At 41.1% G+C, this 24085-nt stretch overlaps 1 protein-coding gene across 8 annotated transcripts in view; it reads left to right on the plus strand.

Annotated features, from left to right (window-relative positions):
- nrxn2b (neurexin 2b) overlaps positions 1–24085 on the plus strand; it is a 730611-nt gene that overhangs the window by 410083 nt on the left and 296443 nt on the right. For all 8 annotated transcript variants that reach the window (XM_079370956.1, XM_079370955.1, XM_079370953.1 and 5 more), the window contains one exon: positions 2616–2735. In XM_079370956.1, coding sequence (XP_079227082.1) covers positions 2616–2735 — 120 coding nt within the window. The remainder of the gene's footprint in view (positions 1–2615; positions 2736–24085) is intronic.

Here is a 24085-nt window from a genome sequence, read left to right on the forward strand (position 1 = left end):
CACGCCTCACATCTGATCAGTCCTGAAGTAAGCTGATGTCTGAGTTATCATCCAGCTGTGACACTTAAACACAGGCGACCGCGTTAGTTAGCATGTTTGCGTCTTGTCCAATCAGCTCGCTACTTATTCCGAGCCAAAATATTTGAAGCAAACCAAGCAGATTGAGTGTAACGCTTCAACAAACCCAAGGCAACAACAACAGGTTCTCAGGCAGCTGCACAAAGATAGCCTTTTAGCCAATCGATAGCTGAAAGAAGAGATTACATGACTGTTATTAATTATGACAATATGCTTAATTAGCTCCACCGGGGAACCTTTTATTAGTGAGTAATTAATGGGGCGATAAGAACTACTAACAGAGCACACATTGACATTGAATTCAAGAGGACATATTGGAGCCGAAAGTTAAACCTCGAACAGATCTGTATTTTTCTGTTTTTGTTTCTTTGTTTATAATTTACTTGCCGCCTTTTTCGGGGGGTCTTTTTTTTTAATTGGGCCATTCGTAAATGGCACAGTAAGATGTCTGTTTATCTAAGCGGCGACAAATTAGTCTAGCACTGAACCGAGGGTCTTTAGAATTGCTTGTGTTTAATTGAGATTTTAATGAGAATCCCCACCACCGCCATGGCAACACGACAGACACATCACACACTTATTTTTAGAACAACGCTCTCGCCTACGGCTTGATCTGCATCCCAATCTTAAATCTATCAGTCGGCTTTGTCCCCATCTAATTCTGAGAACAATCATTGGAATCAGGTTTTGTTTGGAAGAAAGCCAATGGTTATCTTGTTTGCATTCCCATCGCATTAACTTCTTGTAATAAGGAGGTAACAAAGGCAAACACTTGAGTTATTGGCCATATTATCCCCGTTAATAGGACAAAGCCTGGAAGGTCACTCGTATGTGTAATCTGGATTGGAAATAGAAGCTCTCAGAGCAGTCGGTCATATTAGCCGTGTTAATAGGTAACTAGAACTCCATGGAGAAATTACAACAGCGGAGCTTCTAATTGACAATTTAAAATTCCTCCAGCCATCCATGACCGAGTAAAGGCATACAACAACAGGAGCGCTGCATCCCCACACATTGTCAAAACACACACACACACACCAACACAGACAAGATAGATATGCTCAACCCAAAGTGACTCAAGCGCCACTCATTTACAATCGTGACCCGAGCCGGGCAATCACAGCAGGTTAACCTTGAATTACTGTCATATTTAATCGTCATCTGTTCATGAACAGTACTAATCAAATCAATTGTTCCTTTTGTCATGCCTTTATTGGATGTTTAGCTTGTGTACTCGGTTTCTGCTTACTTGGTCCTTTGAGAATGTGTAAACATGGACAAAGTCTATATTATATCACTCTCTGGTTTCTGAAGAAGCCTTTTAAAGCCAAAAGTGACTCAACGGTGTTCGCCATGTTGGCAATGCTATCTCAAGCACACATTCAGTTAATAGAAACAGACAAAGAGGTGGAGTTGGGCGGGGTCTTTGGCTTCTTGGAAACATCAACCACTCCGTTGATTGTGAAAAAATGGCAGGCTTGTTAAAAAACAGTGCTTAAGAAATATAATAACTCAGTCAAAGTCCTTGACTCATGGTGAGCCTTTCAAGAGGTCAAAGTAACATAACTCCAGTGTAAACAGAACAACATGTGAGCTCAGGTGAAAGACCTAACAGAATGAGAACTGGTGTGTTTGAACCAGCAGAGCAAATAAAACGTCACGTAAAACAGCTGAAGTTCAACATGGAGGGTCAGTAACACCCCTATGATGTCTAAACACTTGGTTCGGTCCATTTGTAAGACGCTCTGTGTCCAGCTCCATCTCTGGTTAAACGAGGAAGTAGATGCCGCAGCTAGGTTACTGAAAGCAGAAGAGAAATCATTGATTCCAACATACAAACACAAAAAACAACCAAAAAAACAACAACACTGCATTTAGAATTGAATCTGTGGACTTGATCAAAGTGAAATTCCTGTGCAAAATGTAGTGACTGTAAATGAAGACAACATGGGGTCAATGTGAGTGTGGAGGCCTGCAGCCTTTGATTGAGTGGCCGTGTCCATCACAGGCTTCAACAATGAAAGTGAAGTTTTTTTTAAATAATCCCCCCATCCATACAGGGAGTACCAATACATAAATGACTCTTTATGTTTTGAACCTGGGTGAAAACATGTTTATTTGAATTTGAATATGATGATCACTTATCCTTGCCTTGTGCTGCCAGCCTCTAGTGGGCACTCCTGAAACTGCAGTGTTGTTTGCATTTCCACCTAAGGTTGTCCCTCAGTTGGGAATGTACTGCCAGCAGAGCTGCAAGAGGGTCATGTCTCATTAGTTAGTTACTTTATTGTCCCCGTGGGGAAATACATTTGCACAGCTGCACAGGCAGGGAGACACCATAGCACACACTCACACATATAGCACATTTGTGGCAAAGTGCAGATATCTATTTCCATGATCGCATATTGTTCAGAGTGTTGATGGCTGTGGGGATTAAACTGTTTTTAAAACATACTCTGCTGTATCTGAGGGACCTGTATCGTCGACCAGAGAGTAACAGACACAGTAAACATGGTTTCTGTGGTTACACCCTTCAGGACCGAGTACCACCTGTACGGAGGAGTCCTGCTACCATCAGGGGGTGTGTCTCCAGCAGTGGGAGGGCTTCACCTGCGACTGCACCATGACGTCCTATGGAGGTTCATTCTGCAATGACCGTAAGTCAACCTTTTTCTTTTTTTTGGCGTTCGCTTGGTTTAAACGTGTGTTGATTGAGTGAGTGGGTCGTTACAAGATGGAGAGCTGTTGCTAGGACTCACGCTGAAGCATCGTTCTGGATATTGAAGCTGATGAGATGTTTATTTCTTTAACAGAAATGTTATGCAGTGCAGATCATTAGCTACATTTTAAGATCCAAATATTACTCGACAAGCCGTCATTATCTCACCTAGCAGGGCAACAAGCAGTGCACGACACCCAACACTCACTCATGTTTAAACATTTTTCCACCTGAGCGATATCCATAGTAACTCTTTGGATTGTAAAGCATATATTTCAGCGTGTTGTTGGTTTGTCAGCTCCCTGAGGCACTGCTCACACACGCTGTGAGGAGAAGTAGTGATTTTAGTCCTGTGTACTCGCTATGTGCCCCCCTGCTGGGTGGCTGGCGGAGAGGGAGTTCAGGCAAGGGAAGTTTGGAGAGAGGGAGCACAAAAAGTAGGTAGTCACTTTGTATTTATCATACTGTAAAGACAGCTGATGATTGGACTGAGTGCCAGGTTATTTTCCATTTTGGTAGAAAAACAAGTTGCATTGGAAAGTCTTCATGTTTTCACTTTGCTTTTGTTTTATTGAACATGGATATTACCGCTTAGGAAATATGTTTTGACTTCTTGTCAGGAAACTGCAAAAGCATGCGTCAAAAGAAATCCAACTGTGAAGTTTGATTGATTTCCTATTTGCCAAGGTGTCTGGTTAAGTTGAACTTCGCTATGAGTGGAGCAATGTCTTTCATGTTTTAGTATAGTGCATGAGTTATTGCACTCGCTGGCCCTGAAAGCAGAGCGCTCTTACTCTCAGCTTGTAAAATACAGCAGCTTTTCTGCCCAGCTTTGCCAAAATACAAGCCTGTAGTTTGACATGTAGCAGCATACTGTATCAAGATGCCATCTAGTTTGTCACTGTTTTGATATGGAGTTGAGCTGGAGAGCTAACTCTCGGCTTTGATAATAAAATGATGCAAAAAAACATGGACGTACTGTAGTCTCAGCGAAGTCGCCGATTGGTTTCGAAAGAGGCATTCTGAAGCCAAACAATGGCAGCCAAAATGTTTGGAAATTCTGTCCCAACCTCACCTTTGATCAAAAAAAGATGCAATTGAGTCGGGCCTTAAACCTTTACGTGAACCTTTACGCCGATGTTTGTCAAATCTGCCATCCCCCAAATTCTGCGAATATACAAATAATTCTCAGGCTACATGAAACGGATATATTTTAGCATCCTGCCGAGCTCTGCACAGGATGCACAAAGAAATACATTTGTTTTGTGTTGAACCAGTCTGCAAACTTGTTAATTAAAGCTGTAAAATTCTGCACTTTAATGTAGCAGCCTCATGTGGACACTTGATGAACTGCAGTTTCGGCACTTCATGCATTTTATAAACTGTGGAGTTTGTTGCATGGGTTTAATTCCCGAATAATTCAAAAGTAAAAACTATTAATTTCCATTAATTGTAGTTTTAGGGTTCAGTTCTAGCTCCATTGGGAGAGAACATGCTGTATGTACGAGGCTGTAGTCCAAGCCTTCCCTCCCAATACTTCCCGTCCGTCTTCCTGCCTTGCTTGTTTGAAGCCAAACCAAATTATTCCCTGACCTTTGACATCTTAAAGCTCCTGTAAGCAGTAATTACTTGTTTGTGAAACAGGCTGAAATTAATACAGGTGACTTATTATGACTTACAAAAGCAAACAAGACCATCAGCAACTTTTAACTTTCAACTTTTATTTTACTCATTATTAAGGCCCGAAAGTTGTGTCGCCGGGTAGCTGTCAGACGACCTGAAAGCTGCAGAGACAGTCTTTCTCACACTGATGAATAATCCAGATCAATGAGGTTTGACTGAGAACAAAGCAGGATTAGATTAGTTAGGAATAACAATTTACACATGGAAATAACAAAATATCTGAAGATATAAAAGGTGCGACTTTATCCACAGGGGAAGTTCCTCACAGGAGCTTTAAATGAAGTGAGTAGGTATGTCAGCCCCTATACACAGGGCACATGCACTAACCACTAAGCCACCAGTGCTCCGTCAGTTGAACTCTTTGGTTTGTTACTTTTGCACCGCCAAAATCTAAATCTTGCAAGCCTAATGTTTAAACATTAAAGCAATATAACATATTTGTCACAGATACATAGATTTTTATTTAAAATTCTTTCTTGATGTTGCATATTCACAAATAGCTAAATTGACTACTAAGCCCCTGCACATGCTAAAGTGATGCTAGAGTGATAGCGAGGCAATCTTATTTTGAAGGGCCATTGAAGCTGCTGTAGTTACAAATGATGAGTGAGAATGTTTCCAAATGCAGAAATGTTCATCTCTAGTCGGAATTCAATATTGAAAAAGATGAGCAGATCAAACTTTCTTGATTGTGCAGTGAGCTTTCTAACACAGAGCTCATGTACAATTAGCATTCAGCAGTCCCCACACACTCCATTTCAATAGGGGGCAGAGGCTGGGTGACGGGCTAATAGACTTGTTAGTCTTTCTTTGCTTCTTAAGTAGTGGGTGCTGAAAAAAGCTGCGTGACCCTCACCTTCCTTTCTTTTAAGCCTTGATCTGCTTTATTTGTGTTGGTGGCTGCCTTTTGATTGCCGTTGCCCTTGTTATGTTGCCTGCCATGTTGGCGAGAAAGGAATATGAGCTGGCATGACAGTAAGGAGATGATTAGAAATGTGCTCCTTCTGGCTCGAGCGAGGATAAGACGAGAAGTGCTCTTTCAGAGTGACAGCAGCGCTGTGATAAGCAGAAAGATCCCTCACTACTTGAGAGGGCAGAGCAAATAATGATGAGAGGAAAGTAGAGGGGCTCTGGATGTCGCATCGCAGTTGTTGCCTGTGGGGAGCGTTAGCGGCTTTTCTGTGCAGGTTTCAAAGTCGACAGGTAGAAGTGTAAGGCATCAGGGGAGCAAACAAAGATGTGTTCTGTTGAAACAGCGAAGAGATGTCTGGCAGGAGTGAATGTGTTGATTGGAGGAAAGGACCCCAACAGCAGCCTGAACAAAGACACTGTAAAATAAGAAAGTTACATCTAAATGGTTTTTTTTAAAGCTCTGACATATGAGTTGGAATTACTGTTCTACTGACATTACAGAACGTTCTTCAGAACTTTTCTTTTCAATTCCACTCATTTTAAAATGATGTCATCTGTTAGTATCCAAAAGCACCAAAGCTTAGAATATCTACTACCTTATTTTTAACTAACATTGAGGCTAGTAGGAATATATATAACGTAGGCTAAGTCAATTTTTAATCTAGATTTTTTTTTGTGTAAAGATTGTCATTCAATTCTACATATTGCACGTTAAACTGGAAAATCCTTTTATTTTGTATGCAGTTCAGTTCTTTGGCTGCTGTTTAAAGTTCACTCCTCCCTGCTGTGTCTGTGTTTTGCGTCTTCTACTTGTTGAGATGTTGACATACTGGAGTATAACACATGCACATTATAAGGAAAAAACAACATCCATTTCTGACTGAATTCATGAAAAAAACTGGAGGCTCTACTGCTCCTGTGTATCAGGTATTTCTTAGTCCAGTGGGGGCACCAAAATCAACCCAAACAACTTTAATCAAAGTGAAGCAGCATGTTGAATTTAATGTCATATTTAAAAAAAAAGTGCATATACAATGTGTAACACAACATTATGTCAGCCTCTTGTACACTGTGCATGCATTGCTATGACTGCTTTCTTTCACAGAGTGCTCCTTCCCTCCTCTCAGCGTCTCCACATCTCCAGAACAACTCTTCTCTCTGTATTTCTGCCAACTTGAATTACTCGAAAGAACACATTTCCTTTCTTGACCTCGAGAGCCAGTCTTGACTTTACCTCTTTGGCTCCTTCTCTTCCTTGTAGACTCTTTCTTCTTCTTCTTCTTCTTCTTCCTTGCGTTTTTCACTCCTCTCGACATGCAAGAAGCCGTGTATCCTTGAGCCTCTTCTGTGCTTACACAATCACTGATTCAACATCACTTTTTTCTGAACTTGGCAACCTTTCTGGGAATTTTCCTCCTGCCTGATGTGAAAACCAAGGTAGGATACATCATACAAAGTAGCATTTTTTTTTGAGTGTTTTATGGATCTTGCAGGTCCAGAGGTTTTGCATAAAAAAAAAAAAAAAAAAAAAATCCATGATCAAAAAGCTTTCCCCCTTTTTTTTCACCACCCTGTGCCCTTGATCTTTCCCTCTACATATGTGACTTGGAGAGCTATGAAAAAAGGTTTAATTCTGTCGACGTCTCCATGTAATTACCCTCCTGCAGCCTCTGAAATAAAATCGCTCCTACCCTACTTTTCCGTGCTTGCGTTCAAAACGAGTGTGAGCGCGGGGATAAACAGGTGTATGTGGCTTTGCATCTCTTTGTAGCCTTTTATAAAGGCTACAGATGCATGTCATCAAAAGAAGGGGCAGAAATAAGGCCAGTGAAATGAATGGAAAAAGAGCCACTCTTTATCTCTCACTCAGCAGCCTCGCTGTGAGAAATTCACTTCATACATGCAGCTTTTATGTCACCTGCCAGGCACACACCTGCTCCCTGCATTTACTACTTTATATACCACAGATGCTGCACTGTCCTTTTCATTTCAAGGAAGATCTAACTTTAATTTAGCTTGGAAGCAGAGTGAAGAACTGGAATATTGCTCATGTTTCTGTGTGTGGACGGCCGTCTGTGATAGTCGCTGTAGACAAACTTGTAAGAGTGGGTAAATGAATCGGTGTGGACGACTCCGCTCGACTCAAACAGCACCATCGCGCTCAGATAACACAGACGGGCTGAAGCAGTCACTTACAGTGACTTCATCTGGAGGCAGAGCTGTCATAGAAAATGATGAAAATATCTGTGTAGGCTCTCAGTCATCCAGGTCAAGCTTCGAACATATGATGAATGCATTTGACAAAGACATGAAAATATGTCTGAGAATAAGATTTTCTGTAAAGCTGAAAAGTCAACACATCTGTCTGTCCGTGCTGGTTGAGCTGGAGTTGACACCAAACCGAGGTTATATCATGACTTTTAGCCTGTACTGTAAATACTTTATATTATTATTATCAGTCACTTTTCTTTATCCTTGATTTATTTTCCTTTCTGTTTAAAAAAAAAAAAAAAAAAAACATACTCACAATAAGACAGCCAATCAGGATGCAGCGCCTGCAAGGGTCTGAATGGCTTTGTGTGGAAAAAGAGAGCTGTCAATCAAATGAATTAAGATCTGTCTTCCTGTTCGTTAGTTGAATAAAATGCCTTTTTTCAGTTCTATTTTTGCACACATATTCAACTTCCTTATTTTCTTATTGAGAATTAAAATTTTGGGGAAAAACAACCTATTCTTCCAGTGGAAAGTCAATTTCCCCGTGACTCCACACTCCAACCTTAAATGAAGACGTACTTAAAGTGGATGTTAATGAGGCAAACCTCGCTCAATAGAGAGAAGCTTGAGTATAATTTTCCCCGTTTCTGCGGACAATCATTTGTTTCTCTCTGAATCTCTCTGTCACAATTATTGACACCGTGGTTATTATTTATGAATGCAGATTCACGCTTGACTGAAGGAGAAAAGAGGTTCTATTGTGCTGCATTTTTCAACATTGACGTCTCACACTTGCTAAACCGAGGTCATTTATCCCTATTGACTTCTCACCTGTTGGACATCGACAGTAGTGTTTGCTTTATCTTTGATGAGCTGGAGGTTTTTCTCTCTGTGCTCATTTGAACTTTTATTTTATTTTGACTAGATGAGAAGGAAAAGCTAATATTTAACCTTTAAAAGCATCATCTTAGCTCTTTTGTATGGACCGAATTACTTTATTAACCCCACAGGGAGATGTTGTGGATCACACTCTGTTATTTTTGGAGACATGCTTCTCACACACACCGGCCCAAATCACACAAATGGACCTGGGGACATGCATTAACAGAGAGATGTCAGAGTGCTGCCCCCACAGGAAGCACCCCCTGAGCCGGTGGGGGTTCAGTGCCTTGCCCAAGGGCACCTTGGCAGTGCGAAATTTACGTTGAAGTTCTGAGCTAACAATAGAACGCTATCATTAGCCTGCTAACACAACGATGGAGACTGGAGAGGGGTTGGAGGTGTATCACTGGTGGAGAGCGGAGGCTTCTGGCAGACGTAGCACCAAACAGCAGGTTGTTTTGGTTTCAGGCTGCTGCTCATGGGCGACATCTCCAAAAAGTTTGACTTTTGAGTTCCTCCTTTAACATAGTGTTGCAGGCATATAAGGTCCTAAGGCTACTCTAAATGCCCCCCACTCAATTATTGTTGATGTACTTATTGTATATGAGAATCCTTGGATATATTTACTTACCTTTGGGTCTGAACCTTTTTTTTGGTAAATATATGGCCATGCTCAGGTACATGCAGCTGTTGATATCTCTCAGGCATTGTTAAAAGCTTTCTCTCTCTCGCTTCCATCATCAAATATTTAGATGTTTCTTGTTTTGCTTTGTTTTTAGCCGTATTGTTTTATTCATTAAAAAAAGGATTGCCGTAAGGGCTTCCACTAATGGGTAAGAAAGGGTCTCAAACCTGCTAAATGCTAAGTTGAAGCAGTATGTAATAAATTTCCTCTGTTGAAATGTAATGTATAGACGAACAATGGACACTTTCCAGCAGTACAACACTCAGTTGAGCTTAACATTGTAAGTCAAATCTGGAAGATAAGTTGTACCAGTATCTATAAGACTCAGTGTTTTTGGCCTCCCAGAGGGGGAAACGTTTAAACTGTCTTCCTTAGAGATGATTTCCATTTCATTCACTGTAGTTGTTCATCAAGCTGCACCCTTCTGCTGCTCCTTTGTCTTTAATTCAGAAGTCCTTTCAAGTAAACCAGCAATCCACAAGATTTATTTCCTGTATTTACTTTAAATGTGTTCTTATGACCTGGTTTTAAATGTGGAGCCCCCACCTGGTCACCACCTCCAAGTTTCGCAGCACAGTTACCGTATGTCTCCACTGTAGCTCCTCAGCTATTTGGATTCCTTTCCTAAGGAAAGCCGCAGTGGCAGTTGCAAAGTGCATTGTGGGATCGTTGCGGCGAGTTGCAAGAGGGGCTCCGGCGCGCTCGCCGAACAAGAATAGACCAGAGCTCTAATCTATGCAAATTAATTTAGGGACCGCCCAAGCTAGCTTTGTGTTTATCCAATCAGGTGCATTCACTGAGCCTACGTCACCCGTTGCGCAAACTACAGCGACAAGCTTGTCTCTCAAGAGATGTTGGAGAGGAACAATTGGAACAAGACCATTATCTTCGCCGAAAGCAGTGGAGCCGTTTGGAAAATGGCCCCCAAAATAATCGTGTACGACAGTAACCAATCAAATCAGGAAGCGTGCAGTGGATGATGTTAAAGGCTGCACTTACAGTCATGACATCGCACTCATACCAGAATAGTTACTGTTTAATGACGCAGCCCACTTTTGAAATGAGTAAAACAGGTATTTAAAGCATGTTTTGTACACCACATTTTTACAGTACTCTCCAAATGACCTGGTCCAGGAACTATTTTAATGAGCCAGCACTGGATTGAATCCTATGTTGTCATCATTTTCCTCCCTTCCTGAGTCATTCTTATCTGCAGTCTCCTTTTTTTTCTCTCCTGGCATTGCTTATTTATGAGGGTGCACCTGACATGACAGATAAGCAGAGACACCGTTGGAGAAACCCAGCGGCCTGATTGGCAGAAAGTTGATATGGAATGTGATCACAATAGGCCGGCGTTAACGCGGTTACTTTTTCCCATGCATAAAAGAGAAGCTGCACGCGCTCACTTGTGCTGAATACATTTGTCAAGTTTCTGTATCGCCCTGCAGCCGAGCTTGCTTGACAGTTCAAACTGCTGCGGCTGGGTGTGTTTTCTGTTTTTTGTTGAAATAATTCAGAAGCACCAAAGCCAACAGAGCAGCTCCCATTTTTTGGGGAATAGAATTGTTTGCACCTTTTCGGTGACCCCATCTGTTGGTCAGTTTGCCATGACAGGCCTGCAGCGCTGCACTCAGGAGAGGCACGAGCTGGCACACATGGAATCCCTCCTTTCTACTCACAAAGTGTGCTGATTCTACTTTTCAGAACCAGTACTCTCATATTGCATCATGTAATCCCTCCTACATCGTCGTTTCTGTTCTGACTCGCAGTAAAAAAAAAAAAAAACACCTGCTGTAAAATGGGGAACACATTGTTTTCAATTGGAGTTGTTGCAGATACTGTACCAGTATGTTCATGTGCACAGACTCCTTAAAGGAACAACACAAACAGAGAGGCTTGTTTTAGTCCCCCTCTTACACACACACACACACACACACACACACACACACACACACACACACACTAGAGAGCATTTGTTATTCAGCAGCAGCCTGCGGTGATTGACTGGTCTATTTGTCTCTGCGTAGCGTATAAGTGGGCCACTTGGTATTCTGCCTTATTCATCTGGAACCAGCTCAGACAGAGATGCTGTGTTAGTGTGTGCAGTGCGAGGCCTTTGTTTCTGTCTCGGCTCCTCTGGTTCTGTTCATGTGCGAGCAAGAGAGCGAACCAAACGAGACGGAGAGACGAGAGAAGGATGCTGCGAGGAAAGGGGGCTGTGTCTGTGCGATTCTTTGTTTAACTCGATGCATTCGCGGGGCGTTGGCACAACATGTGCATGTGTACAATGAATCCAGCTGCTGGTGCATAGTGCTGCCAGCCATGATAATGGAGTGCAGAGTGCTCATCTGTTTGCTGATTTCCATCTGCCTGCTATCGCAATCACTTGTCTTTACCTCTTTTTTTTTTTTTCTCAGTTGGAATCGACTTTAGAGCTTCATAGGTGCAAATTGGTGCAAAATGTGACACTTTCTACATTTTCATTTGGAGACTGTGAGGTATCAAATTGCTTTTCTCATCCCATGGAGGCCCGTTGTGTAGCTTTTAACGTGTATCTGTATTTTTTTTTTTCTGTCAGCAGAAAAAAAACTTTCATCTCTGAGATGCATTTACTGTTACTTTGTTTTTCAAGTGTCCATTCATTGTCAGTTTTGGTGCCATAACACCATAAGTGAGGGGACTTCAACAATTCTAAAGCAGTTGCACACCCCACTCGAGTGTTGCACTCATTTCTTTCGCTCGCCTACTGTTGCTGCCTGATAGGCTTGATAGGTTTCAGCAGACACTGGTCACGCCTCGTCCTTTTTTTTACCATCTCTCCCTGCTGAACTTTAATGAAAGCAGATTACTGAAACACATTCACACTTCTCCTATGCAGCCACTCCGCAGGTGATCATTTGCCCAGTTCGTCAATGGAAATGCAATAAAAAAAGACAAAATCACACAAAAAAAAAAACAACCTGAAATTAAGTTTAAAAAAATTCAAAGATGGTTCCAGAGCTGATTCATGAGACCTGCTTTACCGAGTGTAATACACATAGTTCAGGCTTAACTTTGATTTGTGAGGCTGTGTTGTGATGAAGGTCACACCTGCTTCTACACGCACTCAGATCAACACAGCGTGGATCAGGACAGACTTAAGGGGGAGGCTTTAGCGCGTTCAGATTCCCATCAGCAGCTGAAGTCACTCAGCTCAAACTCAGGAGGAATGAGTAAGCCGAGCTGCAAACCTCTCCTCCGAGCCCCTGATCCAATAAGGAAAATCAACAGTTTTTAACCAAGAAGCCGTCTGGGAGAAAGACGAGCATGGTTATGCATGAAACCTCACTCATAGACAGTGTCTCACTACTTTTTTTTTTTTGTTGCATATTCCATGATTTTTGGTCAAGTGTTATTCACTCTTCTAACCTCTTCTGTGGCTTCTCTCTGTGCTTTTGGCAATCTAACCCTAAAGAGTTGCTGTCCAGATTTGGCAATTAATTGCCACCTCATTAGACCAGAAACCCTGTGTGAATCTGCACTAATTACTCGGATCGCTTTGTTTCAAAGTACAAGTGAAGGGCTGCTCCTTCAGAATGAGACAGAGAGGAAGCGGAGAAGTTGCTGCTATCTTCCGCTTTGCAGAAGCTGTGAGTGAAAGGAAAGAGAAGTCGGATGAAAAGCAGAGTTTTCGGAGAGTTTTATAGAGGGAACGGAATTATGTTAGGGCATGCAAAGGCAATTTTGGCCGGCCTCAAAAGAGGGCAGAGTGCTACAAAGTCACCATGTCAATAGGATGACGGTGATTGGGTGAAAGGAGACGGACGTGTTTTTGTGTGCTGTGGGGCGAAGGGTAGAAGGTGAGGGTAAAGCTTTGGCTTCAGGGGAAATACTTCTTTTACTCCAATCGTATTAGATAAAAAATGTTTAATTATTTAGCAAATTGTCAAGATCCAATCCACATATAATATGCATATGGATGGAAAAAAATGGGAGAGATTTGCATTCCCTCTACTGTTGTTGTAAACCAATCAAAGGTCTGATGTCTGATGTATGTATTGGAAAATAAGCAAATAATTCTAGCTCCAAACACAATGAGAACATAGTCATAATATAGATGTAAATGCAGTATGTGATGGCTCGGTATCTTCAGCTAGTTTAGTTTAGTGTCATTTAAGAGGTATTTTACCGAACAATGGCTCCATTGAAATTGCCTTTATATTAAGTCCTTAATCTACATGATCCTTGATCTTCTGGATTGAATCCACTGAGTCCTTGTAGCTTTGGGACACCATCACTGAGCAGAGGCACTGTTTGTCAACAGGCAAGGCAGGCAACTAGTTGGGGCCCCAGTCCAGTAGGGGGGGCCCTCGAAGGCTTAAAAACCCTTAAATCACAGCATTGCTTAAAAATGTGCAAATTTTGCAGTGACAGTAGGAAACCTCCCTAATGGGGCCCCATCTGACAGCACTGACTCTCAATGCCATGTGAAGTGTTGAATTATTGCTGTGAAATTAATAATGGACGCTGGTTGGTGAGACCCCCACTGAATGTTTGCCCAGGGCCCAAACAGACCCCAGAAGCGCGCCTGTCACTGAGGCTTTGAGTTCAAATCAAATCTGATGAGTTTTGTGTTTGACCAGCCTAGGATATGCACATGTTGCTTAGTTTGAAGATCTGACGAGTTTTTTTTTTTTTTTTTTTTTTTTTCTACAAAATGCATTGAAGGAAAATGAATGGTGCTTTGTAATAGCTTTGAGACCACTTCAGCCAGCTGCCAACATCATCAGAAGGCTTTCACTGCGCACTCGAACGACATCAATAGAGACAAGAGTAATATTTGTATGCGTGGACTTGGGACAGGGAAGCAAAACAAAAAAAAAAGAAGAAGAACTAAAAGGTAAAAAACAGCAAAAGCAATTATTTCTCACCAGCGCTCAGCTCACACATTTCATATTAGTCAATTCCTTTGTTGACGCTGTGTAAATAGCAGCGTCGCTCATGTGGCGAGTGTCAATATTCTGGACCTGATTGAATTCAGCGGTGCAAATGCAATCACAAATACCATACACACCTTCTGCGAACCAACTCACATCAACATAATGGAGAGAAATGTGTTTTGCCATAGTGTTCAAAATGCGTTACGCACACACAGTCACACACAGTGTTGGCGTTGCACAGATAGCAGCAACAGACAGGCGCTAAAAGGTTTTCTGCCATCGCATATTTGATCAATTTCCGGTCGTTTTTTTGGACTTGTTTTGACTCGCGGTCAAATTAAAGTCATGTGTTAATCGATCACGATTTTCTTTCTATCTTTACTTTCCACTCTGCCCACCCATTATTTTTTTATTTTTATTTTTTTTCAGGTTCGGTCTCATGTAATGCAGGTGCAGTCAACACCCATGTTGAGTCTATGAACACATCAACAGGTGGAATGACATTCACATGAAAATTCCTGCACATGATGTCTTCAAACTAGAGGCAACGACATGTCTCCTGTCTGGATTCTCTTTGTTTGAATACTGTCCAGATGATGACCTGTATGATGTAGGCTCAGCTTGATGCCAGGATTTCTTCCACTGGCATCTTTTCATCACTTCATAAAATGAAAAAATAAATAAATAAATGCTGGAATAAAGCGATTGTTCGGACTCCCAAATAACTTCACCCCAGTGCAGACCTTTTGTGTGATTGGGATGAAACACGTTTATTGTTCCAGAACAGTATTTTTCATGACGTGGTAGGACAGGCAAATGAATATAACAAATGACCAAAGCTGAAACAAAAGCAGTGATGATAAAGACGTCAAGAAGAAGAGCGAGAAAATAAACCGTGAACTTATCAACTTTAAGCCCTTTCAACTGTCCAAGCTCTCTTCAGCCATTAACGAGTGCGGCTCCACACCAACATCGTAACAGAGTCATTACAACATTACGCTTTCTGTGCTCCCACATTGCATCCGTAACAGCATGTGAACACACAGCAGGAGCCTACACACTCACTTTGGCGTGCACGCGTGTTAATGTTGCACATTGCTCCTCTGTTACTAGCTCCTGTGCTGAATCAGAGGGGAAGAGACTCAGCCCCAGCACTCTGTCTCTGCTGCAGATTGAATTGAATGAGAGGCATAATAATGAAATCTGTAAACGCCTCTCTATCAGGCTGGATCCAGAGGTTGAAGTCAAGAAAAGAAAAAAAAAAAAAATAATGTCTTGCTTCAGTTGAAAACCACTCTAGGGCTCCAAAAGTACAAAACACAAAGATAAGTGTGATTCATTCTGCGAGGGGAAAACGTCCAATCATCTGGTCTTGCAGTGGCTTTATATGTTCACCATGCCAACATAAAATGATGCCACCCCCACGATATGAACTCCTTAAGCCTCTTTTATGTATGCCCTATTTTTGCTGCATCGACAGTTGTAAGAGTGAGCTTGTGGAAGAGGAAGTTCTGCATTGGGAGTGATGACCACCTGAAATAACAGCGGCTGCTTTCGGGATGACTGCGTTCTCTGAATAAGTATCAGTGCTCTTTGCATGCTGGTTGGTGGTAATGCTGCTCTGCTCTGTCACAGTCGAATTCCCTCTTTCTCTCTCTTTACTGTGCTCGACCATCCCACTCCAGACGTTAACACAAAGGCATACAAATACACACACCTGTAAACACACAAGACATTCTGCTGAGAATGTCAATGTAACCTCAGGGCTTCAGCACGGAGAGAGACCCTTACTCAAGTTGACATGGTAGATCATCAGGACTGACAAACACACACACACGTGCGCACACTCACACAAACAGACACACACTAACTCACTGCTTGCATTTATTTATCCCTTGGAGGGTTTAGCTGTCGATAAGTTGAGCTGACAGTCTCCTCTTCACCTTGTCTTCCCTCTCCATCCTGTCCTCTTTCTCAACTCGTCTTGAGGAACTGCTGCTCCCCGTGGGCTCAGATCCCTTGAGGTTACAGGAAAGATTGAAAAATCTAAATATTAACCCTGTGATGTAAAATTCATTTTGATATTTTAAGTCTCAAGCCCATACATATTAATTTAGGGTAAAAGTTCAGCCATCTTTCATCAGGGCAACACGTGTGCAGCAGCATTTTCATCCGGTCATCAATCAAATCAGTAATAATTACTTTGTTTGTCGTAAAACAACAGCAATGCATTCTTGTCCTGTGACAGAAAACATGAAGCAGCAGCTCAAGACGTTCTGTGTCGAGAAACGAGATTCTGAAAGCTTGCTGTTTTTTCTTTGCGTCTGCGTTTCATGGTGATTTCATCTCCGGAAGAAAGCGGTCGAGATAACGCATGCTAACATGCTAAAGATAGCACCATAACAAAAGAGATATAAATCTTTTCTGGGTGTTTAATTCTTATGTGTTTCACAAAGAAAGATAGTTTGTACTTTGCTTTATTAAAAATACACACATTGGTTAAGATGTCGATAACGATTAAAAGTCTTTGGAAATAAGAAAGTATAAATAAGTCAGACTTAAAAAAATAAAATAAATAAAAAGTTTTCTGTGGATTGGAGGCAAATAAAAAAAATACCACACAACCCAAACCACCAATCAATTTGCAGACACTAGAATGGATTGAGGCTTTTTTTTGAAAGATGTTATCATGTCCGTGAACTCTTACTGAGTTTGGAGAAATAATCCTCTGTTTGCAAACTCTGTGGAAAATCACAATCAATTAAGTGTTAGTTAGAAGCGAAAATTGCTTTGCTCTTCAACAGAGGCCAACATTTAATTCCTGAGACAGTTTTTCCTCCACTGTTTAAAAGAGGAAAATTAATAATTGTAGTGGAGTGGTAGAACAACTTTCTTTGAACTCTGGCAGCATACAAGTCTTCTCAAAAGCTCTTTGTCAAAATGCATGGCACAAATGCATGTGAACTAATCATACTCGTGACATACAATAAGTCTGACACAGCCGGCACATTTTCTATACACAAATCCCCATTTGTTAAGAATTCTCTCTCTAATGAAATATCTTCTCAAAGTCAAATATCCTTTAATTGCACTCAATGCAATCGGTCCATATTTCATGTAGCTGCTGTAATTGTCGTATTCATTGGCCCTAATTGTTCTACACCATTCATGTAGGTCTTCCCTTCTATATTTGTTTAAATGCGTGACTGTCTGAAGTCTTTATGCTTTGATTTATAGAGTTCAGGAGTCTTAGTTTAAAGTAAACCGACTCCTGTCCTGAACCCTGGCTGTTATATTTTTCTCTCAGCTGGACTAAAACAGCGCTCACATATCTTCCCCTTATGTCCCCACACCAGTAATGGAATTCCTCAAGCAGAAACACAGTGGCCATCTCAAAGCGGGCCTGAATCAGTTGGCCAGTGAGGTGATAAATGATGGTGACCATAGAGGGCGATAAATCAGGACTCTCCCTCTTTCCCTTTCCCCAAAGAATTAATATACACCAAGGTGCAATTCATTGAATAGATCCAGCAGTGACATCATAGTTTTTTTCTTTTTTTTCTTTTGGCTCTCGCTTATCCCCAAATCTCCTTTTGTTTAAACCCTGTGTGGAACTTCATCTCTTCTTGTGGCTAAAACAATGTGTCCACAGAGAGAGGTCTTACTGATGTTGCTCCACTGTTTCTAAGAGCTTTTGAATAGCAGAAGAAAGATTGGTGGGTTCAGTGTATGTGCTAATGTTATTGATTCATTTTAACATTTATCACTGTGAATACAGATGACTTCGCCTCCATGAATTCAGCCTTTGGTTGAATGTTTTTGGTTATATCCACAGTATTATTGTTTTGAGCCAGACTCTTTTTGTAAAAAGGTTGGAGACCAGTGATAATAGCCTGTATATATAAACATGGATGTAGGCTTAGGGACGTCTCTAACTGGTTTCTGAAGAATGGGAGTTGTCGTAGTGGAAAAGTTGTCTCAAAATAACTTCCAGTCATCCTCGTAACATTCAAAGAGCTTGAGCTGAGGCGGGACTTAGGCCTCAAGACCGACAGCTCCAAGTCTGTCAGTTTGATAAGCCAAGCCCGTATTGATTAATTATCCTTCATAAAGTCAAAGTGGGTGAGTTTAAAGAAAAAAAAATAGTGTTCAGAGTGAGCTAATCAAGAAATAAGCTAGTCAAACAAAAGCTATTTATTTCATGCTGTATTATCACCATTAAAATGGGACTTTTTTTGTCTACTTTTTTTTTCTTGCATTTCCATTTAATTTTCAACACCGGGAGGCTGTTTGGTTCTGAGATGTCCACAGAAGTCTGAAGACAATGTATGAGCTAGATGTATGAGTTAGCTTGACTCGTATCATAATGTGGTTATAAAACACTCTCCATTTATTGGCTGTTCTTTTTGTAGATCTGCTGTATGATTGTTTTTTTCCTTTTCCTTCTTAAATTTATATATATATATATATATATATATATATATATATATATATATATATGTGTGTGTGTGTGTAGTCTGAACATCATTGTTTAACATAGTCTACTGGATTCACTTTATCGCATCATTCTTTGTAATTCTTTCCTGCGCTCTTTTTCACCTTGAAAGATACTTTTCCTGTTTGAAAAAAAGATGCTTTTTCCTGTTTGTTGTTGGACTTACAACAGAATAAGATTGTGTTCTGATTCAATGACAGAGGTTTAGAAGTCTGGAAAACTTGCAACCATTTGACATTATCAGATATCTTATCTTTTACATGTAATATATTCCATTTACTCGGTGTATTCGATATTAAACACTTTCTACTTTTTTCACTGTCACTCCCAAATTTGAGCTTTTTCTCAAAGGAACAGTCACAAACACACCCGTGCATCCGAGGAGGGTCAGGGATCGATTGAGGCCGGGCATATGAGAACAACAAAACAGAAATGTTTCCTTGAGCAGATCAAAAACCCTATCAATAACCAGCACTGATTTCAGGCCCTCTTGGTTCTAAAAGCAGCCATTCAGACCTGCGCAAAAAAGCCTCTCTGTAACATTGATAATATGTGCATTTCAGCAAATTTGTTTTCCAACTCTCATCAGAGTGGAGGAGAATTTTAATCATGTTTGGGATGCTGAGGAAGATGCAGCTGCAGCATCACGACCTGTCTTCATGAATCATCTTGTTGCTGAACGCCCATTTCTGCATTCTCCGTGCTTGACAGAACAGGGACTACAGATGTATCTATCTGCTGTTTTCTAACTGTGTTTTCTTGCCTGACCAGCTAGAAGTAAGCCAGAACCTCTTCCCTGCTCCCTTGTCTCCAACACAGAGCCTGGCACCTCGTGTATTATTCATGGAAAAGGATGTACTTTGTAAATAGAGTAGCTTAGGCCAGCCAGTCCCTGGTAGTCCTGACAAAACTTCCGTACAATCAGAGTATTTAGAAAAAGAGGTCTGGGAAAAACGGCCAGGAGAATGACGTAGTCAGAAAACATGCTATATAATCATTAAAGCTACTCCCCCACCACAAACAGTCTTAGCCAACTCGAGCTAAACAAACAAGACTGGAAAGCTCATTTTACCCCCTTCCCTTCTAACGGCAGGAAATGTGCTTACAGCAGCAAGGCTGTTGAATAATTTAGTCAGGCTGTGCTTGTCCATGTTTATGGTGCTTTGTTGTCTTAATTTATCCCATCCACTCAGCCTTAGAACTCATCAGTGTTTAAAAATTTAGATGAGTTTGAAACTATGCCGTGAAAACTGTGTGAGGATTTTTTTTTTGTCATTTTAGGGAATACTGAGGGATTACATGGAAAGTTGTGCTTTTCCTTTGTACCTTACGACTGTATGAGTGGACATAGACTCTTGGTTTGAAAAGTTAATCAGATAAATTGTACAAACTGTCCAGGAGGTAAATTTTTATATCTCATCTGCTTTGATTTTGTTAAGCCTTGAAATAGTTTGTGTGAATAATTCAGGGCGTGCATCAGGCTCGTACTTCTCTGCCTGTTTCTGGATTGATTCAAAGTTAGTTTGAGATAGCATTTCCCATATGGCGACCACCAATGTTTCGCCTCAGATTGCCTCTTGAGAAACCAATGAGTGACATCACTGAGGCAACATCCATGTTTTATACAGCCTGTTTAAACCTGGCCATTGTGCAATTCCATCTATTGGAAAATATTGTAGACTATATACAGGAAGATAATATTCCAATCCACTTTTAAGTGATTAAACATCCAATCATGCTGGAAGGTAAAGTTTGGGATTTCCAACAAGCTGCTTTTAGTAACACTCACAGTTGCTTTGGGAGCATTAAAGTTTATTTTTCTCTGTATCCTTTATGGAAAATCATAAAGTATCTCTGTTACTCAATAAGAAATATCCCTCTGCTTTCCTTCAATGATTTTCTGTTTTATAGCAAGCTTGACTTTTCAATAGAAGGCTTACAGACTTCCAAATTGGCCTATCTTCTCCACTTGCCACAGATGGAGTATGCATGAGTAGTCTGCATACAGGCATTAAGTGTGTTTCGATCTAAAAACCCATCAGTGCAAATCTCTCCAGTGTGCAAATATGTGCACACACACATACACACACACACTTAGACACACAGCCTAATAAATATTGCCTCCCTGTTTTGTGTCATTCCACTCCCCGGAGAGAGGCCTCTATCGACAGGCAGCACAGCTTTGTGTGATCAATAGTTTCTTTCTCTACCTCCCTCTCGCTCTCCCACAGGTCTCCCACATATCTCTCTGTGTTCCCTCTCTGATCTCATGAGCTGAATTACTTCTCATCTTGAACATAGAGCCAGAACACCTGAACATATCTGATCAATCTAACTTGGTATCGTTTTCAACCAATTACTCCAGTATCCAGCTAGGAGACTTGCAGGGAGGCTGGTAAGATGGGGGGGGGGGGGTTCTTCTGCATTTGATTGTATATCACAGAATTTTTCATAGGCAAGGTGCTTGGTGCCCTCAACCCTGATTTGCACAGCCAGCCGGCATCAGCAGCAGCAGCAGCATAATGTGCTTGTGGGGAAAGGCCACAAGGTCACATGAAACCATTTAAGAGCAGCTAGATTGAATACAGCTGCAGCGCTCTGTCGCTTGCACTCTGATGAATAGTGTATAAAACCTGAAGCCCTTTGGTTACATACCCTTGCATGCACAAATACATACCGGTAGATAAGGTGGCTCCATCAGCTTCATAAATATTTAAAAACAATGTCTATTTCTTATCTCTGAATTTATTATTCACCAACTATTAAATGCCCTTTTCAACAAAATCCATTCAAGCACTTGGATGTACTTGTATTTTTTTTTTATAGTCACCTCTAAAGTATAATATGATTTGTGTTTTATAGAAACACACTCCAAATTGATCAAATATGCAGCTTGGGAGAAAGGCCTAAGCTTTAATATTTGACTGTCTGGTGTATGTTTTGCATTTGTAGGGTCAGTGGTCCAATTTGAAAAATAAACGTGCTTCCTGTTGAACTTTAAATTAAAACGGTCAAGTTAGCAATAACAAAGAAGCAACTTCTGCTTAAACTTAAAGAATAAAACATTTTGAGTTGTATGCCTGGAGTGAACACTTGGCTAACTTTAAGAAACTGTGAAAGTTCTTTAAAGTTAAAGATGTCGGTAACCAGATTACCTATTGGAACGTTACCTTAGAAGACATTGGTTGGGGTTGGATTACAGACGGTATAAAACATAAGTCAAGTCTCAGTCGTGCTTTGACTTCAGAAATGGTGTGATGAAGCCTAACAGTGGCGGTCCCACTGTTGAGATGGCATTGAAAATGCCATCTCAACCAAACAGTGGATCAATCTCTCAACAGGCAAAGAGATCGTTTCATCAGAATCAGAGTCAAAATCAGTTTTAATGGCCAAGGCATTTAACTTTGGTTGACCTGTGCTCTTTGTACAAATGTAAACATTAAACAATAAAAATTAACAAATCTACCAACAAGTAATTAAAGACTTAAATGCACAAGACAAAATAATATATTAACCAAAAGCTAAACTTGAACCGTCTGGCAAAGAGCTACAAAGAAAAACAAAAGTCAGGACTTTAGGAGCTGGCTTCATGTGGACGCATGAGAAACTGCAGCTTTTTTAGCATGTCTGTTTTCGATTTATTTTTAAACGGTACAGGTTTCTGCTTGGGGAGAAATAATTCAAAGTTTAAAGTACCACCACTACAGCTGCCTCACTTTCCAAACCAAAAGTCTGTGTCCACTTTATACTGTAGCCTATATGAAAAGATAAAGCAATACTCTCTGTTCTTGCGCTGACGAGTTAAACGCACAACTGTTCAGTTTTTTTGGTTTTTATTGCAAAGTTTGTTTTGACCTCATGTAAATATTTTGTACGCGTTACAGATTTCCCATTGATTGCTTTTGTAAATCGATTCAATGAAAAATCTACGATGAAACAGTCAATTATCCAAGTTACAGCAAGTGAGTTACTGATAGTTGACTTTGAATGGAGGTACAATTATATGCTGGACTTTTTCTTAATATGTATAGTACATGAAGAAAAGAGGGATGAGGAAGGGAGGTGGAGAAACATGGAAAAGAATGTAGAACAATGAGTACAAGCCTGCAGGCGTCCCCTGAGGGCCCGGCCACTGCTTTGTGTAAACAGTGCAGCGGTGCACAGCACAAAGGAGTCTCCTGCTTTGAAGCAATAAATCTGGTCATTTAAGGAGCTAAAACGGCAAGAATGCTATCTCCTCCCGTCCTGTGTTACACTTTGAAGTCCACACACTTTGGGAATTGGCTGAATCGGCTCCTGAATTGTTACTTTGCTGCATTTGGATTAGCTTTATATCTCCATCTGCAGGCTAAAGACGCACTTAAAAGTCCATCTGGGTTCAACTTTTGGGGTTCATTTTTTAATGAACCTTGCAGTGGTTGAATCAGATGGATGCATCGGGTAAAATACGACAACAGAGTGGAAGAAACCTGTGAGTTATAGTTGTATAGTGTATAGTTGTGTATAGTGTTCCCAGCAGTCCCCTACACATGTTATCAGTGACATTTGAGACTGTCAGGGGCTGAAAAGGGATGGTGGAAAAAAAATCACAACTTTTGATGCCTGGCCTAGCTGCAGTGATAAAATATTGAAGCAGTTTTCAGCTCACAGCTCAGTCACTGCTCTTCAGGTATTCTGCTTTAAGATAAAAGACTGACCCCCCCCCATACTGCTGCAATACTTCACCTCACCCTTTCTCATCAATTACTCAACCTTTGTCTTACTTGTTCTCTCAGCCGCTTACTCCCCACATCTTGGAGCTGCTTTTTTTTTCCTGACGCACATGTTTCCCTCGGGGTGTTTTTCATTGTGCAAAGTTAAAAGCAGATCATGTATGATGTGTTGAAATCCACAGTAATAAGCAATGACAGCACTGTTGGAAATGATTTGTCTTAAATAAGCTAGATTAAAATCAAATGCACGTGTTCTTTCATGAGTGCATCTTAATTGATCTGAACATGCTAGTTGCATGTGGTTAGCGCTTAGCTTTTGTGCGCTCTCACCCCAAACACTCAAGTGACACACTAAGCCACATTCAGAACGGATGCATCTGCTGCTGTGTTAAGAACATGTGTCTCTTACTGTATTCAATGGCCAGGAAGTGCTGTGTCTTCATGAAGCCAAACTCAGATATGGTTCACACTCAGGAGCAGATGCAGTGTGTCCTGGAAACTACAACGGTTCAGTGGCAGCAGCAGATTTCTCCTGTGGAACCGAATGTGAGCCGAGGGGCTAAGTCCAATCACAAGTGGTCACTCGTGAGACATTTGATGCCAGGTGTGAACTGTAATCCATCTCAGCAATGTGGAGAATCCTCGAGTTTATGATGAGGCTCTTGCATTCCTGCAGATACCATGTGTGTACTTTTCATGAGAACGAGCCGTCACATTCCACCTCTGGAACCGGCAGTCTCAAATCTCTTCATGTCTGTGACTCTTCAATCGGCGTCTCTCCACCCT

Source organism: Symphodus melops, assembly GCF_947650265.1.
Source record: "Symphodus melops genome assembly, chromosome: 20".
In the NCBI taxonomy this organism is placed as follows: Eukaryota; Metazoa; Chordata; class Actinopteri; order Labriformes; family Labridae; genus Symphodus; species Symphodus melops.